This window comes from Elephantulus edwardii, unplaced genomic scaffold (assembly GCF_000299155.1).
Source record: "Elephantulus edwardii isolate Elephantulus edwardi_28Jun2011 unplaced genomic scaffold, EleEdw1.0 scaffold00087, whole genome shotgun sequence".
NCBI classification, from domain to species: Eukaryota; Metazoa; Chordata; class Mammalia; order Macroscelidea; family Macroscelididae; genus Elephantulus; species Elephantulus edwardii.
In genome coordinates this window covers 13,443,202-13,464,406 of record NW_006399837.1, presented here as the reverse complement: position 1 = coordinate 13,464,406, position 21,205 = coordinate 13,443,202, and the positions used below count along the sequence as shown (strand labels likewise).

The following is a 21,205-nucleotide window of genomic DNA, read 5'->3' as shown; positions in this document are numbered from 1 at the left end:
ATTTCCAGGGCTTTCTTGGGGAGAGTGGGGGATATACAGCCTCCCTGAGGAAAACTGGATAAATTATGTTTACTGCATCGAAGTCTATGAGGGAGAGAATAGTTTAAAAGTATTATATTATAGGGCATTATGTTTATCGTAAGAGTACAGAATGAGGGTTGCAGAGTGGATTATATTTGGGGTGGGGGTGGGGTTTGGGAGGTGTGTGTGGTGGGGGATTGTGTACCAATGAAGGAGTTTTTCTTTTGCTTTTCAAGGAGAGGAGTGAACGGGTGGGGGGAGGGTGGAAGGGTAGGAGGGGTGGGGAGAAAAGTGCAACAATGAATGAATGGAATTCCAAAATCTCTCTAGATGTTCACTGACATTTAAAAAAATAAAAATATTAACTAAAAAAAAAAAAACAAACACCAAAACACAGCCTCCAAGGACAGGTGTTATGAAGACTCCTTGGTGAACATGTAAACAGCGTGGCTGTCAGGGGTGCAGCCATGTCTAACCTCCACTAACTTCACAAGGGGGAAGGGTCCCCATCGACAACATACATCTGATTCCCATGGGGCCAGACATGCCCCCGCCCCATGCTCCCCGGAATTCCTTCTACCAATTGTAAGCACTACCCTTCCTTCCAGCGCTCTCCTCCTGGCTCCGCTAGTCCACGGCAGTTCTGTTCAGGCCACACAGAACTCAGGTGATACTCACAATTATGGGGTTAGGGGAGTAAGAGGCTGAGATTCAAGTTGGAACAGGATACAGTTCTTCGTCAGGACAGCTTCCCAGGTGAGCTCGCAGGCCCTCAGACAGCTATCTTCCGGGCTTTGGGGCTCTGTTAGACAGCTGGGTGTTACAGAAGTGCTGTGCTCTCCCCCAGAGCCCTCCAGGAAGCCTGGGTGAAGGCCCCTGTCTGGCTCCTTGGCACGGTTGTTTCATTTCAGCTGTCTCCCACTGATGTCCGGTTCTCCGCGACCATTTCTGGCGCTGCTCTTGGTCTATATCCATCTTACTGAGAAACCTCTGTCCCCAAAGGATGCTGGCTGCACTCTCCACCACTAAACCTGATCACCTGAAACCTGATGGGATGACAAGACTCACTAATCTCCTCATCAGTAGTCTATATACTTTGCAAGTTTCTGCCCACAAAGTGCTATATTCACATTATTAGCATAGTCACATTATTAGCATATTGTGGTGCTGTCGAAAAATAATGAATGATCCCACGGCTGGGCTGCCGAGAGAGCAAGTCTATCTTGGAGGAAGTGCAACCAAGGTGGTCCACAGAGGCAAGGATGGTGAAAGTTTATCTCACATACTTTGGGCAAATCTTGGAACAAGGACATCATGGTGGGAAACGCAGAAGGTCAAAGAGAGGAAACCCTCGATGAGATGAACTGATACAGTGCCTGAAACAACGGGCATGCTGAAAACAGTGAGGGTGGCACCGGACAGGGCAAAGCTTTGACGTGGTGCTCAAAGGGTTGCTTTCCGGGGTAGCTGACTGGGCAGTATGTAACAATAACACTACCCAACTCTGCGATGAACATCAAATTAAATGGTTAGGAAAGACATTCTCCACAATCATCCACTGCACCGCAGCCCATCAGGAGAATAAAAAGAAGACCAGGGCTTACTCACTGGTTGGAAGTTCAAGGGAACAAAGAGAAGGAAAGAGCCCTTTCAATGTAACTGGAGACATGTGTTTGAACAATTCAAGATACTCAAAAGACATTCAAAGTATCTGGAGGTGTTTTTTAGAAAGTGTCTACCAACGAAGTCTTTAAAAAAATTTTAATTTATCATTTTTTTGTCCTTTTTATTGTGATCTGGGTTAATGTTTACAAAGCAAATTAATATTCCATCCAACCTTTCATGCACATTTTGTTCATTAACATTAATTTCAATACTCAGTGTAACTGTACTTTCCCTCCTTAACTCCCTGGAATCCTTCAGGGTTCTGATTTCCATAATCCCTCTGTATCTCCTGTGCCTTTTCTTTCTTTAGGGATACTGTGCTCATCAGCCTCTTAACCACTAAAACCTTTAAAGCTGTGAAGTTTCAGAACATACACACTTATACACGAACTACAATGACTTCAAAGTGGATGAGTTAGACGTATTTAGAAAATAATTTGCTTGGCTCTCCACCCCTTCATATATCTAGTACTTATTTCTTTTGAAATAAAAAAATAAATAAATTCCATTTTGAAAAATAAAATCCGTGTTTTCACAGTAGATCATGTGGTGGCTGGGATCCCAGACGGTTCTGGTGATTCTTGTGGACTCACTCCTCTGTCCCAGACTGAACAGGGCCAGTCAGGGTCTTAGTCCTCTAGTGCTGGTGTATCACCGAAGAAAGGCTTTAACAAACAGATTTATCCTCAGGAGATGAAAAGTCTGAATTCAGGACGTCCGCTGTCGGGGAAAGCTCTCTGCCAGTTCTGGAGAAGGCCTCTGTTTCCTTCAGCATCCGCAGATCGGGCATTCCTTGGAAGTCTCCCTGTGTCCTGGCCTTCTCCAGTGTCAGGGAGCTTCGCAGAGCAGAGATTGAGTCCAAAATGACACCCTCGACTCCTGACAATTTCCTCCTGGGGGTACCACGGCCCCTCCTCTCAACTGGCTTCCCTCTCTTTTTGGTTCTAATGAGAAAGGGATGCTTCAGGGAGAATCCCTTTGCCTCAGACCAGGTTTGTTGCGTTCTACCTTCATCTTCTTGCGACTATTTGGCTTATCAGATCATAGGGGATCATTTACATAGCTTCACATGTAAGAATTACATACATGACAACCAGTGCAATCACATGGTGGAAATGCTATGCCAAGGCTCTGCTGTAAGATACTGAGTCACTGGCCTTGCTTCTCTGTTTAAGTGACTTCCACACACACTTAACAGCACTACATGAGATCCTGGTGCCAGGAAATCAAAGCCTCCTGACAACACCACCACTGATGCATTTATCCAGTATATGAGCCACTGTGGATTTGGATCCTCCGGCCTCAACCCTGTCCTCAGATGACTCAGGTACCAAGTGATGGCAATCCTGTTAGACAAAGAATCAGAACCATTCTGCTAAGGAGCTCCCAAATTCCTGACCCTGAGAAACGCTGTGTGATAATAATGCCTGTGACTGTTTACGTCATTAGCTTTTAGAGTCATTTGTTATTCCATAGGAGATAATGTCCTTTCTCCATACCCATCCAATTGGTATGATGAGCAATATTGGAGAATCTGGGCTCTAGAAAAAGAAGTAGCATCAAGGTTGGAGCACGACTCATCAATAACCTTTGTTATCTGATGATACAACCTTGTTTGCTGAAAGTCAGGAGGACTTGAAGCACTTGCTGCAGAAGATCAAAGAATACAGCCTTCAATATGGATTGCATCTCAACATCAAGAAACAAAAATTCTCACCATGGTCTGAGAAGGAATCATGAAGATGGAAAATATACTGAAACTGTCAATGACTTCCTCTTACTTGGACCCACACTCAACACACCTGGTACCAGCAGTGAGGAGATCAGGAGAGGTATTGATTGCATTGACAGGTCTACAGTTAGGGACCTCTCCATATTATTGAGAAGTAATGACATTAGTTTGAGGACTAACATATGCCTGATTCAGGTCACTGTGTTTTCAATCACTTGCTGTGCTGCTGAGAGCCGGGCAATGAATAAGGACGACAGAAGAATTGATGCCTTTGAACTGTGGTGTCACAGGAAAACACTGACTATCCATGGACTGCAAAAAGAACAAACAGGTATGTCTTGGAGAAGGTGCAGCCAGGGTGCTCCTTGGAGGCAAAGACCAAACATCATCCCACATACTTCGGGCATGCTGCTAGAAGAGGCTATTCACTAACGAGGGGCATCAAGCTTAGGAAGGTGGAGGAAATGCAGAGAGGGAGACCTTCATCCACGTGGACTGACACAGCGACTGCAGCAATGGGATCAAGTGTGTCAGAGGTCGTGAGGACGGCACAAGGTAAGGTTCAGATCTGTTGTTCATGTGGTTGCTGGAGGTACTCAACTCGACAGCACCTAACAACTACTGGCCTTTCAGTTAGCAGCACAGCACATAACACTGTGCTTGCTATAATTTAATATGTATTTTGAGGGGACACAATTCAATTCACGACACCACCTAGTAAGCTGTACTAAGTAAGGGATGAACATGCCGATTTCTTCTTGCAGCTTCAAGTAAAATGTGATAAGATGACGACAAGTTAAATGAAAGGTCTTTAAACTAAAAGGAGCCACAATGTGCTGATTTTCAGCACTCTCTGCCTTTTTATATGGGGAAACAATGTTCAGATTAAGAACTGGCTTTCACAATCCCAGAGGTATGCGGTTTGAATCCACCAAAGGCTCTGCTGGAGAAGGAGAGGCAATCTCCTCCTGGACCAGTCAGATCTGATTTGATGGTACACACACATAAAAATAATAAAACATTAAAAAAAAAAAAAAAAACTGGCTTCCAGACAAAGATGAAATACAAGGACTACTGGGAAAACATGACATCAAGATGACACTGAGGGTGTGGTTGTAAAGTGCTTTGTTATGAACTATCCAGTTAGACATTAGGACTTTTATGACACTTGGTCTCACATGTTTTAGGTGGGTTATTAAGTCAGTCCTCAGAAATGGACATCATGCTTAGAAAAGTGGAGGGTGAAAGAAGAAGAAAAAAGAGGAAGGTCCTCAACGAGATTAACTGCCACAGTGACTGTAACAACGGGTTCAACTGTATCAGAGATGATGGGGATGACACAGGATAGGACAAGGTTCAGACTCATTGTTCACAGAGGTGCTATCAAGTGTCCTCAACTTGAAAGCATCTAACAACAAAGGGTGAGCCTATCCACCAAGGGTTTGGCTATCTTACCAATCTGCAAGAGGATTGGCTAGATCACCATCCACAAGGGGGTTGGCTTGTCTCACCACCAAACTGAGTTATTCAGCACCAGGAGCATTAGACGTTTTCCACTAGCCAAGAGGAGAAGACACCTCACCATCAGGCAAAGAGCAGTCAAGAGGGCCTACAGAACCAACAGCCAGCCACAGCAGAGAACCAGAGACTTGACGTGAGACAGAACCAGAGACTTGACGTGAGACAGAACCAGAGACTTGACGTGAGACAGAACCAGAGACTTGACGTGAGACAGAACCAGAGACTTGACGTGAGCTGGGACCTTGGAACTGCTACACCATTGGAACTGCAGCTAAGAGCCTTTGCCTATGTCTGTTGGACAACTGGGGATAGGGGCATCATTCTCAGGACTGAGAACTTTGTAACACTGGTCTAAAGCTGTGAGGCTCAAGGCTGGGGTGCCTGCGAGCACATTTTGGAAGCTGTTCTGACTATATTCTGCTACTTACTTGGATGATAACTTTTTGACTTCCCCAATATGGTTTTGTGTGCTCTGTGCACTATCACGTTTGGACCCAGGAAAGCAGTAAGATTTGTGTTGAGATGAGTACAAAGAGGTATGGAAACGTGGGGAACATGTCTGACTTACGGGAATTGGTCTTGTATTGTTGATGCTGTTGATGGGGACAGCTCCCTTGTATGACACTGGTAAAGGTCAGATGTGGCTGTCCTCACACAGCCTTTGCTCTTTTTTACCGTACCTAACTATAACAAATGACAAACATATGAAAGACACTAAATTTACTAGTTATCAGGAAAATTCTAATTAAATATGATGCCATTTCCACTGTCTGACCAGAAAAGATTAACAAGGTTAGCAATATCTAGTTAATAATGGCAAAGGTATAAGAAAGATCCTCTATCCCCCTTGGCTGAAGTGTAATTAACAGCACCTTTGGGAGGGCCATTTGTGAGGTCAGTGAGGTAATGGTATGTGATGTAAGTTGTGAATTGCTCAAACTTGAAAGAACTACTCTGATATAAAGATATTTCTTAATCTTATTTTACATACAAAGTAGAAATAATGGCAATTGCCCAATTTACTCATGTGCTCAGAGTACCCAGTTATAAAGGTCGGAGTTGTCCACAGCATCCATGCTCCTTCCCATGGCAGTGATGTTCACGGTGGCTTACAGAAATGCTTGGCATCCCTTGTCAGGTTAGCCTAGAACTAGCCAAAGTTTTCAAGAATTCACCTCGTCCAGTAAAATTCAGAGCATCTATCACCAGGTGTAACACCCATAGCTGTGGACTCAGCAATGTCACATCTAGGAATCTATTCAACTAAGAGGCTCATGAAATGGGAAAAGAGAAAGAAGCTCCAGATTATTTTTAAACATTTTAAGAACAATTAAACATCAGGAACAATGCAAAAATTGTTTATTTGCACAATGGAGTATCACATGGTCTTTGAAAAGAATGATGTGCTTTTCAATGTATCCTAACCCTCAAGTTACCAAACCCAACTCATTGTTGAGTTGATTCTGACGCACTCTGACCCTGTGCAGGTATAACAGGAGCAAATGCAGCGTTAGGATGGCCGAGTCTGGTTTCTACTAACTCCACAAAGGGGAACTGTCGCCACTGATAACATCCTCAGGACCAAAAGAACAGCTACAAGGTCCGACAGCCCCTCACCTCCCCCGCCACACCTACTTCTACTAATCACGGGGTCTGATATTCATTGCAAGTTGACTCAGAGCCTTGACTTTACTCAGAGGTGTGGGGTTTATTAAGGAAGTAAACTGGAGGTGGGGGAAGCAAAGGGTATCACCCAGTGAAAGTCCAGGTTCAGTCTACCAACATGAACCATAGAGGATATCATGGTTGGGAAAGCAGGGACCAGTTAAAAAAGGCAAGACCTCCAATGAGATGGTCCGGCAGCATGGCTGCAGCAATGGGCTCAGAGAGAGCAATAGTTTTGAGGATGGTGCAGGGCTGCACAACATTCTGAGTGTACATGGAGTTGCTATGGGAGGCTGACTCCATGGGACCTCACAACAACAACAGCTTAGTGCATATGTGATAATGAAACATGTCCTGGAAGATACAGCTTCCAGGGCAGAGGCGGCTGTTGTTTTCTATACAGTGTCTAAGACTCGGTGCTGTGGTGGTTAAGCATTTGTTTGCTAAAGTCACAGCTGGTGGTTCAAACTCACCAGACAAGCCACAGAAGGAGGATGTAACGGTCCACACCTCTGTAAACATTTATAGTCTAGGAAACCCTATGGAAACCCAATTCTACACAGTGCGACAGGGTGGCTGTGGGTCAGAATCCACTTGATGGCAATGAGTTATACTATCTACCAATGAGTTATACTATACTTGGCAGAGACCTGAACAGAAAGCAAATCATGGAGTCATCTTGGAAAAGCACATTCTTAGCAAAGGTATCAGCTAGTGCCAAGGCCTTGAAGTCAGAATAGCCTTAACTTATTCAGAAAACAACAAGGAAGCCAGTCTGCTTGGAGCTGAGCAAGGCCAGACAGAGGGGAGAGGAGTTGAGAAGCAACACATGCTGGCCAGGATGTGGAGAGACTAGGGGTCTGACACTGCTGGTGGGAAGGTGAGACAGTGGTGTCACTATGGAAAGCAGGTGGACACGCCCTTAGAAGGTTTGGAATAGACATACTGCACGTACAATCCAGCAATCTCACTGCTAGGAATCTATCTCAAAGAAATAAGAACTCCAACATGTGCATGTTTACTGCAACAGTATTTACAATAGCAAAGAATTGGTAAAAACACAAGTGTTCACTTTGGATGAATGAATGGATGGATGGATGGATGGATGGATGGATGAAGGGCTGAAGAAACTATGGTACATCCACACAATGGTGCAGGAGGCATCCCTGAAATACTGCACAACAGGAATGAATGCAGAACAAATGATCCTGAGTGACAGATGTCAGCAATGAAAGTACAATTAAGATATAAGACCACGATTAGAAAAAGCTAAGGAAAAAGCTACACACAGAATCCAACCTGAAGGATTAACAAGGATGAGAAAGGAGTGAGAGGGAGGTAAAAATATATAGTTAGAGGAAGAGAGTTAGATAAAGAGGAATACACAGTAAGGTGATGATTAGACATTGTCAGAAATTAATTACATTAACCAATGGCAATTAATGCTATAAAACATGTTTATGAGTGACTGAATACAAAACTAGTGTGGGTACCTTCTTTTGTTTATTTGCTATTAAACTGAGAAGAAAAAAGAAAAACTAGTATGATTTACAAATTTTCACTGTAAAAAATTTAAAAATTAGTGCTCGCTTTGGCAGCACATATAGTAAAACTGGAACGATACAGAGAAGATTAGCATGGCCCCTGCGCAAGGATGACACGCAAATTCGTGAAGCATTTCATATTTAAAACAACAACAACAAACAAACTTAAAATTAAGTAAATGAGCGGTTAAGGGTTCAACTGATTGCAGGCCAGGTTTGGCCTAGCCCGCAGGGTCCCAGAACGCTGGGAGCTCCCGGATCCAGACACAAGATGGCCTGGACGTGGTCAAAGGCAGAGCTGGTGCAGGTGGGTTGTGACTGGATCCCTAAGTGCCACTTCTCTCCAGGCAGGAGGCACCCAGCATTAAAAACCCGATAAGTGTGCTTACTTGCCTCGTTTCATCAGGAAACGCACAAGTGCTGATTCTGAACCTAGTGACGGCCCTGCTAGCCCAGGACAGGCAGACCTCATTTCACTGTGCTTTGTTTTATGCCTCTGCAGATTGCTGTTGTGTGCCAACCAGCTGGAACTGACCTGACCAGCAGGTTCTCAGAGGCAGTAAATCGCGGGAGACTGTTCCTGCTTCTCCTGAGAAGCGGCTGGTGGATTCGAATTGCGTGCCTTTGGGATTGCAGCACAGCTTCTTTTTTTTAAATTTTCTTTTATTATTTTCTGAATGTGTACCATCAAATCAGAGCTGACTGGTGCAGGAGATCGCCCCTCCTTCTCCAGCACAGCATCTGGTGGATTTGAACTGCGTACCTCTGGGATTGCAGCGCGGCTTCTTTCCACTAGGCCAACAGATACTTTTTTTTTTTAAATTTAGGTTGTTTATTTTTCATTTCAATGAACATCTACAGAGATTTTGGGATTCCATTCATTCATTGTTGCACCCTTCTCCCCGCACAAACCCCCCCCCCATTTGCTCCTCTCCTTGAAAAGCAAAAGAAAAACTCCCTCACTGGGATTGTGTACCAACAGATACTTTTACACATTAGAAGTTTGTGGCAACTCTGTGGAGAGACAAATCTCTCGCTGCCATTCTTCCTGTGTCTTATGTCCCATTTTACTAATTCTCATGCTGCTTTAAACTCTTCCCTAAAGCTACTTCACCGTTAACGGACTTTAGGATAAAGCCACTGCTGACAAGCTGATTCCAAGCCCTGCCCTCCATCCAGATGACCAGGGTATGAATCATTTTGCGAGGAGGCCATCTCATCCGTCTTCCCTGGAACCACTGGTGGATTCGCACTTAACCTACTACACCACTAGGGCTCCTCCTACAGTACTGCTGTTGTTAGGTGCTGCTGGGTCCACTGTGACTCCTAGTCGCCAGGTGAACGCAGGTCTGAACCTTGCCCTGTCCTGCGCCGTCCTCAAAGTCTCTGACGTGCTCAAGCCATCGTTATAGACACCGAGTCGCTCCATCTTGGTGAGGGTCTTCCTCGAACTCTTCATCTTTCCCAGCACGATGCCTTTGTCCAAGGACCAGACCCTCCTGACTACATGTCTAATGGACGTGACGTGAAGTTTCACCCTCCTTCCTCCGCAGGAGCACGCTGGTCACACTTCCTCCAAGAAAGACATCGTTCTTTGTGTTTTGGGCGGCCCGTGGGATGGTCAGTTCTCTCCTCCAACACAATTCAAAGGTATCAGTTCTACCACAGCAGAGTTAAAGATAATTTTTATATGCACTGGGGGAGGCGGGGAGGGAAAAAATCTGTGTGATTGGCCTGACTGAGATATGTGCTTTACTGAGACGGCCCAGACGTGAGCCTACAACGTCTCGAAGTGTGCCTCAATCTGTGGACTCTAGTCCACGCTAACTAACGCAAAGGCCACACCTCTCAGTTATGCTGTTAACTCAAAGGTTGCTGGTGGTGGCTCCCTGAAAGAAAGATGGCTCACCTCCTCCCGTTATGATTGAAACCCAATGGACGGTCGCAGACATCAGAACTGACTCGACGGCAATGAGTGAAGAGTGAGTGAAGGTGTGGATGGGGCCACGGAGCCAACCCGCAGAAGACAACTGCTGGCTTCCATCTGTGGTCTCTCTGGCCCAAACACCCATCGCCAGATTTCTGTGGAAAGAATATTCAATAGATTCCCAGGAAACTGTGAGTCGTCAAGAAACAACTCTGGTTCAGGAGACTGTTTAATATGGTTTTCCCAACCACTGGTTTTTACTTTTACCACATGGATGGTTAGGATTATAAAATGTGAGGTGTCTGTGTGCCCCCTCAAGGGCTTGGGATAGCTTGATAATAAGGTAAACAGTACCTTCTGGGATGGGAACATGCAAATATGGTCTGAAAGCTATTGATGAGGGGATCTGTTAAGGTCTGCCACCCCGCCAAGCTTAAACTGAGAAGATTCAGAGACAGAAAATGGGCATCTTGCTGTCATCAAGAAAACTGTGGAGACCATGGTCCTTTGGGACCAGATATTACTGCCCTAGATGGAGACCCAGCCAAGCCCAGGCAGCAGAGAACCCCAGAAAACCAGAGACTGATGTGAGGCGGAGCTGAATTAGAATGGCTGCCCCAGAGAGCCAGAGCCCAGGGAACTCGCCTATGCTTATCGGCCGACTTGGAGGGGGTGGGAAATACCCTAAGTGGTAGAACGCAAAGAGTTTTATAACACTGACCTAGAGCCTTGAGGCTGAGGGTCAAAGAGAAGCCTGCTGGCAAGCATTCCTGGGAAGAAGTGGCCTGACTGAAGAACTGGACTCCGAGTGTTTGCAACCTCACTGTAACCTGTTCCTTCCTTAATAAAGCCCATAGTTGTGAGTATTGAGAGTTCTGTGTGGTCACTGCAACAGATTTGTGAACTAAACTGTAATGTAGTGAGAGTGAGGGAGGGACAGTTGGTGTTAGAACTGATAGAAGTAGATGTGCGGGGTGTGGAAGTGGGTCTGACCTAGTAAGAATCAGCTTTGTGCTACTGATGTTGTTGAAGGGGCTCTTTTCCCTCAAGGAATTCACAGGCTCAGAGGCACTGACCCAGCAGCACTGTTTCATATCAGCACGCACTGCACACAGGGTGCTGGGGTAGCTGTGACAGTGGTTAGAAAGTAAAACAAATTCTAAATTGAAAATGAAACATGTGGCATAGCAGCTAAGTTCATAGTCATCTATGTGTGTGTGTATATATATGTATATAGTCATCTATGTATGTGTGTGTATATATATATATGTATTTGTATATGTGTGTATATATGTATTTGTATATGTGTATATATATGTATTTGTATATGTGTATGTGTATACACACACACACACACACACACACACACACACACACGCCTGTCCTACAATTTAGCAAACAGTGTATGCCTGGAGTATCACTCAAGGAATGGTGGACCATCTTTCCCCAAAATACTTCCTTTTGCAGGGCAACAATGAGTTTTATAAAGACTTGCTCTAAAGGAGTGAACAAAATAAGATGTGTGTACAGTAAAAAATTTGCCTTTTTAATTGTGGTAAAAATGCACACAACAAAACTTCTCAACCCAAGCATTTCCACACGTACAATCCTGTGACACCAATGACCAATCCTCTGATGCTGATGGCAACTGTCACATTGTGTAGCCTCTGTCACTGTCCTTTTCCAAACCACTCTACCACCGCAATCAATGCAGACTTTTAGCTATTTAAGGAAAAACAAAACCAAACCTTCACCCCCCACAAAAGACCAAGTGCTCCATGCCATAATGTTGAATAACAGAGTGTTTTGAGAGGTGCTGATTATCAAAGACGTGCCCTGAGTCTGCCTTTTAAAAACAACATGAAACATACTTATTTCAGGGCTTTGTCCTGGCAGTGTCAGTGTTCAGCTGGCAGACTGCGGGAAACCACATCCTTTCTGAATCTCACTTGTGTCACGGACATAACCATATTGATTTCACAAAGCTCGGGTGACAATCAAACACATATGTCAACACACTTATTATTAATATTAATAGACAAACAAAAATCTAGTGAGTCAGAAAAGATGATGGCAATACTCCACTGGGTTTCTGCAGCTGGGCTGCGAGTTATCCGCTTAAAATGCCATGTCGTTTCCACTTGAGCAGTTCATCTGCGGGTGTGTGCACTTTAAACCCATTTTCAAGGGCCAATTATAAATCGATTTCTTACTTTGAGGGAGGTCAGACCCATGCTATTTAAGGGTCAACTGTGTTGTGATGGTGTTAAAAAGCACTCTTGATCTTTAAGAGACACATACTGAAATAATTTAGGGTGAAATAATGTAATAATCAGATTTGCCTCAAAATAACCAAGTGGAAGTGCAGACCGGAGTGTATACGCTTTGATGGCATTCTGAAAACTGCTGGAGCTCGGTTACGGTGGCCAGGAGTTTGTCAGACCATTTTGATTCCTCTTCATGGTATGTTTGCTTGTGCTGTGCTGAGTACTCCTGAGCTGGAACCGAGTCATAGCTGACCCTCCAGCAGGTTTTCTGAGGTCGCAAACAGAACAGGAGAACATTACCCACCTTTCCTCTGCAGAGCACTAACGAATTCAAACCACATACTTTGGGGCTGACAGCCCAAATCCTTACCACTAAGCCATCAGAGCTCCCTATTTTCATATTGTTGTTCTTATATCTTGTCGAGTCACTTGCAACTCACAGTGACCCTATGTATAAGAACCCGAAACCCTGCTCTATCCTGTGTCAACCTCACTGTCTCCAACACACTTATTCCCATTACCCCAATCACTGAATTGATCCATCTCACGGGAGGGTCTTCCTCTCCTGTGCCGCCCTTCCAACCTCCCCAACATGCTGTCCCTCTCTAAGGACTAGTCCCTCCTTGCAACATGTCCAAAGTATGTCAGAAGAATCTTCAGAATCCTTGACTCCTCCACCCTCTCCAGGACCAACCTGTTTGTTCTCCTAGCAGTCCACGGTATATTCAACACTCTTCTCCAGCACCACAGCTCAATGGTATCAATTCTCTTTCTATCCTCCCTAGTCACTGTCCAGCTGACGCATAGCATGCAATTGTGAAGACTATGGCCCGGATCAGGCACACCTTAGTCCCCAGCCTGAAATCATTGCTCTTCAGTACTCTGGAGAGGTACTTGACAGCTGACTTTCCCAATGCAATTCGTCTCCTGATTTCCTGGTTTCTGGTACCGAGAATGTTGACTGTGGAACCAAGCAAACTAAAACTGTTAACAATCTCAATCTCTTCACCATCTGTAATGATGCTGCCAATTGGCCCAGTGGTGAGAATCTTTGTTTTCTTGATGTTGAGCTTCAATCCATATCTTGGACCTTCTGCAGCAAGCGCTTCAGGTCTTCCTCAGTTTCAGCAAGCAGGGTTGTGTCATCTGCATAATGCAGGTTGTTGATGAATCTTCCTCCAATCCTGATGCCATATTCCTCCTTGTACAGCCCAGAGTCCTCTTCTGCATACAGGTTGAAAAGGTATGGAGACAGGATACATCCTGGCGTACACCCTTCCCAATTTTGAACCATGCAGTGTCTCCTTGCTCTGTTCTGACGACTGCCTTTTGGCTCAAGTATAGGTTTCATATAAGCACAATCAAATATTCTGGAATTCCCATTCTTCTCAGAATCAGCCACAGTTTGTTGTGATCCACACAGTCAAAAGCCTTTGCACAGTCAATGAAACACAGATTTTCATATTAGGAAGAAGGAAAACAAAAGAGAAGGAGAGGGGATTTCTATATTAAGTCCAAATTATAAAATCAAGCCCACTGCTTTCAAGCAGAACCCTACACACAGTGACTCTTCCCTGGGCTTCCAAAGGGATAAATCATCATGGGAGATGACTGTTAAGTCTTTCTCCCAAGATGGCACAGGTGGGTTTGAACCACTGGCAACCTGACACTGAGGTGCCTTAAATTAAGTCCAAAGTGCTAAGAAATGGACAAACATTGCTGTTAAAAGAAACAGCAGAGGCAGCACTTGCAATGAATGGCAAGATGCATGAATTCAAGTATTTGATCACTGGATTATACTTTTAAATGGCTATTTCTAAAACAAGAGAACCCCCTTTCCCATGAAATTATACTGCCATGTTTCATTTGATCAAGGAGTCTGTATGTTGACCTAGAATTTAAACATGTCAAAATATTTCCCCAAAGAAATCTCGGGCTCTGTTAACACTGTTTAATAAGAACCCACATTACCCACAGCCATCATGTCTTTTCCAACTTCTTGTTATGTGCTGGCACCAACTCACAGCTTACCCTCTAGTGGGTTTTTTGTTGTTGGTGGTGTTTTTCTAGTGGGTTTTCTGAAGCAGTAAAATGTACAGAAGGTGACTGGCCACCTTTCTCCCAAAGTACCTTTGCGTTGGCAGCAGGACTTCTGACCACCAGGCCACCAGAGCTCCCTATACCACCTCACAGTACCCTTTAGGACAGAATAGAACTGCCCTAAAGTAAAACTGAGTCTTCAAAGCAGTCTATAATCTTTATGTAACAGACTGTCCCACTGTTCTCCCAGAGTAGGTGAGTCCGAACTGATGGCCTTCAGGTTAGCAGTCGAATACCCTAACCACACTGCCATCAGAGAACTCCTCTAAGAAGCTAACGTTCTATTATTTCTAGTACATAATTCTGCATCACGATTTGGGATGATGATCTATCTGACGCTTCTTGGGCTGACGCCATCACTGCTTAAAGACTCGGAGCAGGAAGTACTGGATATGCCCCGTCTCTTGCCTTGAAGGTGTGAATTCTCCAAGAAGTCTTCGTGACTCTCTTGGATCTCTCCAGGTTTTGTTGAGCGGTATTCACTTCTTAGAGAGATCTTCCACCATCGTAAGGAGACCTGGAATGGAAAGGAACAAGATAGAATTAGTTTGTGGATTTGAAAAATCACTGTGGTCAGGGCACAGCTGGCATCAGCTCCAACTGCATCCCGGCATGCTAGACGTGAGGGTGGTGCAGCAGGGAATGCATTCTGGAGAGGTGACTGCGTCTGGGATCTGGCTCGATGTTTTCAACTTGTCCCAGCCCCAAGTCACGGAACACTCCCTGGGTTTCACTTTCTATTGTTTTATTTTTTGTTGTGATTTGAGTAAAGGTTTACAAAGCAAGCGAGTTTTTCACTTGGCCATACATACACATTATGTTTAATAACTTTAATTTATTTTTAAAATTTTTTTCATTATTATTAATTTTCATGAAAATTTACAGAGACTTTGGATTTCCATTCATTCATTGTTGCACTTTTCTCCCCTGCCCACCCCTCTCTCCAAGTACACTCTTCTTTTTGAAAAGTAAAAGATAAATTCTTTCATTGTTTTACAATCCCTCCCCTCCCAGGTCCAGTCCACTATGCAGGTTTAATAACATTAACTTCAATATTCATAATGTAACTGCATTTCGCCCACTTTCTCCCTAGGATCCTGATTCCCAATGATCCTTCTATACTTCTCTGAGCCTTCCCTTTGTTTAGTGATACTGTGCTGTTCACATCCTTATGGATACTACCTTTGCCTTCACCATACACATTTTTCCCAAGTTATCAGAATCTTATTTGAAGTTGCATTATTTACTCCTGAGCCCTAAGCTTTTGTTTCTTCTGGGATCTTTTCCTTCTGTGTAACCTCCTCTTCTGGTTTAGGAACAATCTGTTCCTTCTCAGTAAGGATCATCTCAACAAAGCCGGGGAGCTCATGAAGTGGGGAGGGGGTGCAGCGGTGCATCGTGGGAGCTTTGTTCACCTGCATGTGCTCATGACCAGAGAGTGGACATGTAAGCAATTAAGTTCGGCATTACTCTCTGTGTTTTTAAGCATATGCAGCAAAAACTTGGCCGCTGACTCTGTGACCCCACTGTCTCCCCCAACCACACTGTTCACGCACTTTGTGTTTCCCACAGGACCTAGGTGCACCATCCCAGACCACTGCCCTGTCTTCACCAGATCTCTTGCTTCTCCATCACCCCTGGAGGACGACTGTCCTCAGGAAGGCAGAGACTGTACAGCATCTGTCTCTCACCTGCCTTGCAGAGAGCAGCTTAAAGTATACAACATTTATTAAATGAATTAAAAGACTTTGTTATTAATCATTATGCTGTTGTGGTTGTGTACCATCAAGTCAGAAATGACCCACAGCTGACCCTCCCGTGGGTTTTCAGAGGCAGTTAATTGCACGGGAGGAGATTGCCCATGCTTCTCCTGTGGAGCAGCTGGTAGATTCGAACTGCGTGCCTTCAGGATTGCAGCACAGCTTCTTGCCACTAGGAGATGGCAAAAATTCCCTCATCTCACGAGACTCTATAGAGTTACCAAGAACGCAATTTCTCCCAGAGAAACCCCGTGGCCGGTGAACGTATATTTTCCTACACACGGTGCTCACCCGACTGCCCTCTCCTCAGCCTCTCTCTCACCAGGTCACTGCAGGGTTGCTAAGAGCCCAAGTCAACTCAACGGCTGGGTTTGGTTTTGGGAAGCATCCGTGAAGCCTTGGTGGTGCAAAAGATTAAGTCTGCGACTGCTTACAACTAAAAACAGATGAACAAACAATTCCAGAGGTGTGCTGTCAGACGAGCTACGTCTCCTTCCTCACCCCCTTACAAAACAAAACGCCAAACCTGGTACCTTCTTAGTGGTCTCAACCAATGGCCCCACTCCATGGGGATCTTTCTGGACGCAGACCAGCAGACCTTTCTCTTGGTGGGCCTGAACCTCTGCTCTTTGGGTTAGCTGTGGAATGTGAGCCGTCTGGAGACCCTCGCGCCCTCCCGCTGTGGCTGGGTGCTGTGCCAGGTGTGACTGGGCCACCTTGAAGTTGAACGGAATGAAACGCTATACCGTCCTCACAACACTCCATGCTGGAGCCCCTCACAGCAGCCACGGTGCCCCAGGGCTCATAGTTCACACGTTCAACATACGGGTTATCACTAAGCATTAAACAGACGGCGGCTGAGTCTGCTCATTCTGTGTCATGTCTCAGCCACACAGGCAGGGCCGAAAGCGTCCCTCCCCTCACATCACCATGGCCACCTCTGCTTTGATGGGGACTCTTTCCCTCCATGTCGTCTGTGGTCACATCGGCTTCTAGAACGCTCGCTCTCGGCCCTTGCTCCCCTAGCTACTCATAAAGTTCATGCTGGCTGATGTTTTTGGAAGTAGATGGCCAGGCCTTCCTTCTTAGTCTGTTAGTCTGAAAGTTCTGCTGAAGGCCGTTCACACTGGGGGACCCCTGAGGGTATCTGAAGTATCAGTGGCACAGCTTTCAGTGTCACAGCGACATATACGTCACCAGAGTAGGACAAACTGACAGGTGGGGGGGGGACCTTGCTACCAGGTGTTACATTCTGAAAGCAAGTCTTGAATTGTGCCCCACGACGCTTCTTCAGAAGCAGGCATGGGAGTGTTCACACAGCCAGTGCCAGTGCTCAGGGGAGCCGCCCCGCCACCAATATGCCAGCAGGCCCTTCTCTCCAGCACAAGCACACCAGCAGGGCCAGGACATACGCAGCTACCTAGCTAGCCAGGTGGGGCAGCCAAAGTCCTGACACGTGGGCACTTGGGGGGGACAAATGGAGCCAGGGCTGCTCCACCGTTATGCTGTTACGCGCGGCAAGTCTACTCATTATGCTGTTCACAGAACAGACAGCGGTGCTGGAACCAGCTCGCAGGCAGCCTCCTGTCTTGCACACCATTCATCTCATCAACGAGAAATGGCTGCTGGCACTCGTGATGCTAATTAACGAGCCCTCCGGCACTGATTTCGAAGGCAGTGTGTGAAGTGCTTGTCTTAGGGTCTCTGGGGGGAGGCTCCCCAGGGAGCAGATTCAAGTTCACTCACACACACAGATAAGAATCTTGCTGTCTCCTGGGAGGCATTCACAACAAATTATGGAGAACTAATCACTTCACTCACAAAACAGCACTAGCGAGGACCACGGCCCAGACCCCTCATCTGTGGTTCAGACACACAGCCTCTTTCTGAGGCAGTCTGCTTTCCTCAGAGCTGTGGTGGCACAAAGGTAAACACCTGGCTGTCACCGGAAAGGTTGGAGGTTCAAAGGTACTCAGGAGCTCCTGGCATAACACTGCATAACACTTCCATAACACTGCAGTGTAGCAAACCCCACGGGGTAGTTCCGTCGTGTCACATGGGGTCGTTTGCGCAAGAATCAACTCACACCCAGCAACAAGCAGCTTTGTTTAAGCTCGTTATAGACGATAGTTAAGACTTCATCTCAGACACTTTGGGTGTGATCTCAGGAGGTGCCAGTCTTTGGAAGAAGACACCACGCTGGGAAAAAGGTCAGTGAAGAGAGAAGGACCCTCGGATGGCCGGACACAGACCACAACAGGGAGCGTGAACACGGGGAGGTGGTGAGGCCGGCCAAGAGAGGATAAGGCTCTCATCTGTCCACAGGGTGGCTATGAGTCACAGTGGACTGAAGGCACTGAACAACAACCAAATACATGTCAACTTGGCAGGGTTATGATTCTTAGCCTTATGTAATATTCTTCTACTTTGTGACCTAATTGTCTACAGAGGAAAACCCAACATGCATTGTAAACTTTCACTTGAATCATAATTTTTTTTTTAAAGTTGAAGGTGTCTGTCCAAGGCCTCATTTGAAATTATGAAGGAGGGGCCTTGGGCCTATAAAGAGCTTCTCCTGTGCTGCTTAGACACGTTTTGGTTTGGTTGTAATAATAATTCTGAACCTTCAGAGCAGATGAAGAGCAAATTCTGAGACCCTCACGCTCATGGAAAACCAGATCGAGTCCAGGGTCCCTGGTGCCCGAGCTCGTGTGTGGCCCTCTTCTTCTGGGGCTCTCCTGCACTTGACCACCCACGAAGAGCCCTCCCTCTTCCCTTTCTCTTCCAGCTGACAGTGGGAGAGGAAGCGAGACTGGCTTCCCTTAATCTCCAACAGCGATAGTCTGGCCCCTTGGCCTGCTCCTCCCTGGAGGCCACTCAGTCCACTGTAGCCCCTTGGATGCCCTGCTGGTGACCTGTGCTGCCTAACCTGACTCAGCTCCCCTCTCCTGGGTGACTGTCTCAGTTATCTAGGGCTGTTGTTTTTCTTCCACTTCCTGTCCCAGATTGACAGGAAGATACTTTTAAAGCGATTAAAGAACCGATATTAGCGACAACAAGGAAAAGAATGTAAATTGGTCTGGCAAGGTCTACCAAAACCTCAGGAAGCTCTGGTGGCCTTGTGGCAAGAAGCTGAGCTGCAATCCCCAAAGTATGCATTTCAAGTCTATCAGCTGTGTGGAAGAAGGAGGGGCAATGGCCTCTCCTATGATTAACTGCCTTTGAAAACCTGCTGGACGGTCACCTATGAGTTGGTTGGTTCCAATTTGATGGCACATAACAGCAACAAACTTAAAAGGAAGTCATACTTTTTGATCTAGACATTTTGCTTGGAAGAGTATCAGAGATACACCAGAGTGGTTTTTTTATGTAAAGATATTTGTTATGAATTAATTTTAATGAAAAATAAGAATCTAAGGGTCTGATGGTGAGGACTAGTTAAATAACTATTGCACATTTATACGATAGAATATTCAACAACGTAGAAAAGAAATCTGTGGAAATAATTAATGGCTCAGAAAATATTAATGGCCATTTGTGAAAAGGCTCAGCTAAATATGTGCTACAACTTCAAATGTTGAAAAGAAAATACACACATAGAAAAAAGTAACCAGAACGCTACAAAGATTAGCACAAACTAGCTGTGGGTTTTCTCCTGTTTATTTGTATTTTCTACATTCCTATAATGAATATGAATTTTGCAATCAAAACCACTCAATAATGTTTTTTTAAAAAATTTCACAAATAAAGGTTGATATATAGAATAACAACTTTCGTAGGTGCAAGTTGAACAAGCCAGTCATAAATGGTTTTCTAGCCTTACCCTCTCTGGGACAACCTTCGCTGTGCATTAAAACGACTGTTGCAATCACAGTGTCACTCCACATTGCTAAGAGCTTCCTTTTTTGCTAGTCTTCTACTTTTCTTTCTTTTTTTCCTTTAGATTTTATGAAAGTTTATAAAGAACTTGGATTTCCATTCATTCATTGTTGCACATTTTCCTTTCTGTGCCCCCACCCCAGTTTACTTTTTTCTTTGGAAAAAAAAAGTTCTTTCATTGTTATACAGTCCCATTCCCCTGCACTCCCCGAGACCACTTTACTATGCAACTCTTATTCTGGACTGTTGTTATGCCAATAATACCTAATCATATGTTCCTTTTATACAGTTCTCTCCCTCATCTGTTTCAATGCCATGTACATTATTTATCCCCTCTTTTCTTAGTTTCCCCTCAACCCCCATATCATTCCTGTTCTATAAGTGTCATTATATAGTATTTGTCTTTTTGTGACTGAGATATTTCACTCAACATAAGGTCCTCCATGGTCACCTATTTTGTATAAATATTTAATCAGTTCTTTGTTTTTCAGTGCTGCATAATATTCCATTGTGTGAATATACCACAGCTTCTCTATCCATTCGTTTATTGATGGGCACTTGGGCTGGTTCCAAGTCTTTGCTATTGTGAACAAAGTAGCAATAAACATGGGTGTGCATTAGCCTTCTGCTTTTCTCAATGTGAAAGCGTGAAAACATTCTGATAACATGACTAAAACATGTGAGAGAAGTCCTTGCTTCTAAGGAGTACCGGGGCTTCCAAGACAGAGCTGCTTGTTCTTCAGGCTGACTAGGGAATATTCTTAACCAGCTCTGTGATTCAGACATCATTTCTTCTTCAGTATGCCTTCTCCATTGGCCAATTTCATATTAATATACATATAAAATCACTATGATTTCATTTCTTTGAAAGTCTTAAAATGGGTAAGAAACACCATGGTAAGCATCAAGTGTAGTAAACACTGATGCCCAGTGGTGAGCAGCTGCTCTGGGGGGCCACCTTCACCCCCTTGGCCTTCCTTCTCTTCGGCATCTTGGGCAGATGGACGAGGAGCTTACTTTTAAAGGAGAAGTCTAAGGAGAATTGATGCCTTTGAGCTGTGGTGCTGGAGAAGAGTACTGAGAATACCATGGACTGCTAGGAAAACAAACAGATTTGTCCTGGA

The 21,205-nt window shown here is 45.0% G+C and overlaps 1 protein-coding gene across 1 annotated transcript in view; it reads right to left on the bottom strand.

Moving 5' to 3' along the window:
• The window catches only part of FBXO36 (F-box protein 36), a 118,647-nt gene that overhangs the window by 12,330 nt on the left and 85,112 nt on the right, over positions 1–21,205 (bottom strand). The window contains exon 2 of the mRNA XM_006890329.1: positions 14,851–14,959. Coding sequence (XP_006890391.1) covers positions 14,851–14,959 — 109 coding nt within the window. The remainder of the gene's footprint in view (positions 1–14,850; positions 14,960–21,205) is intronic.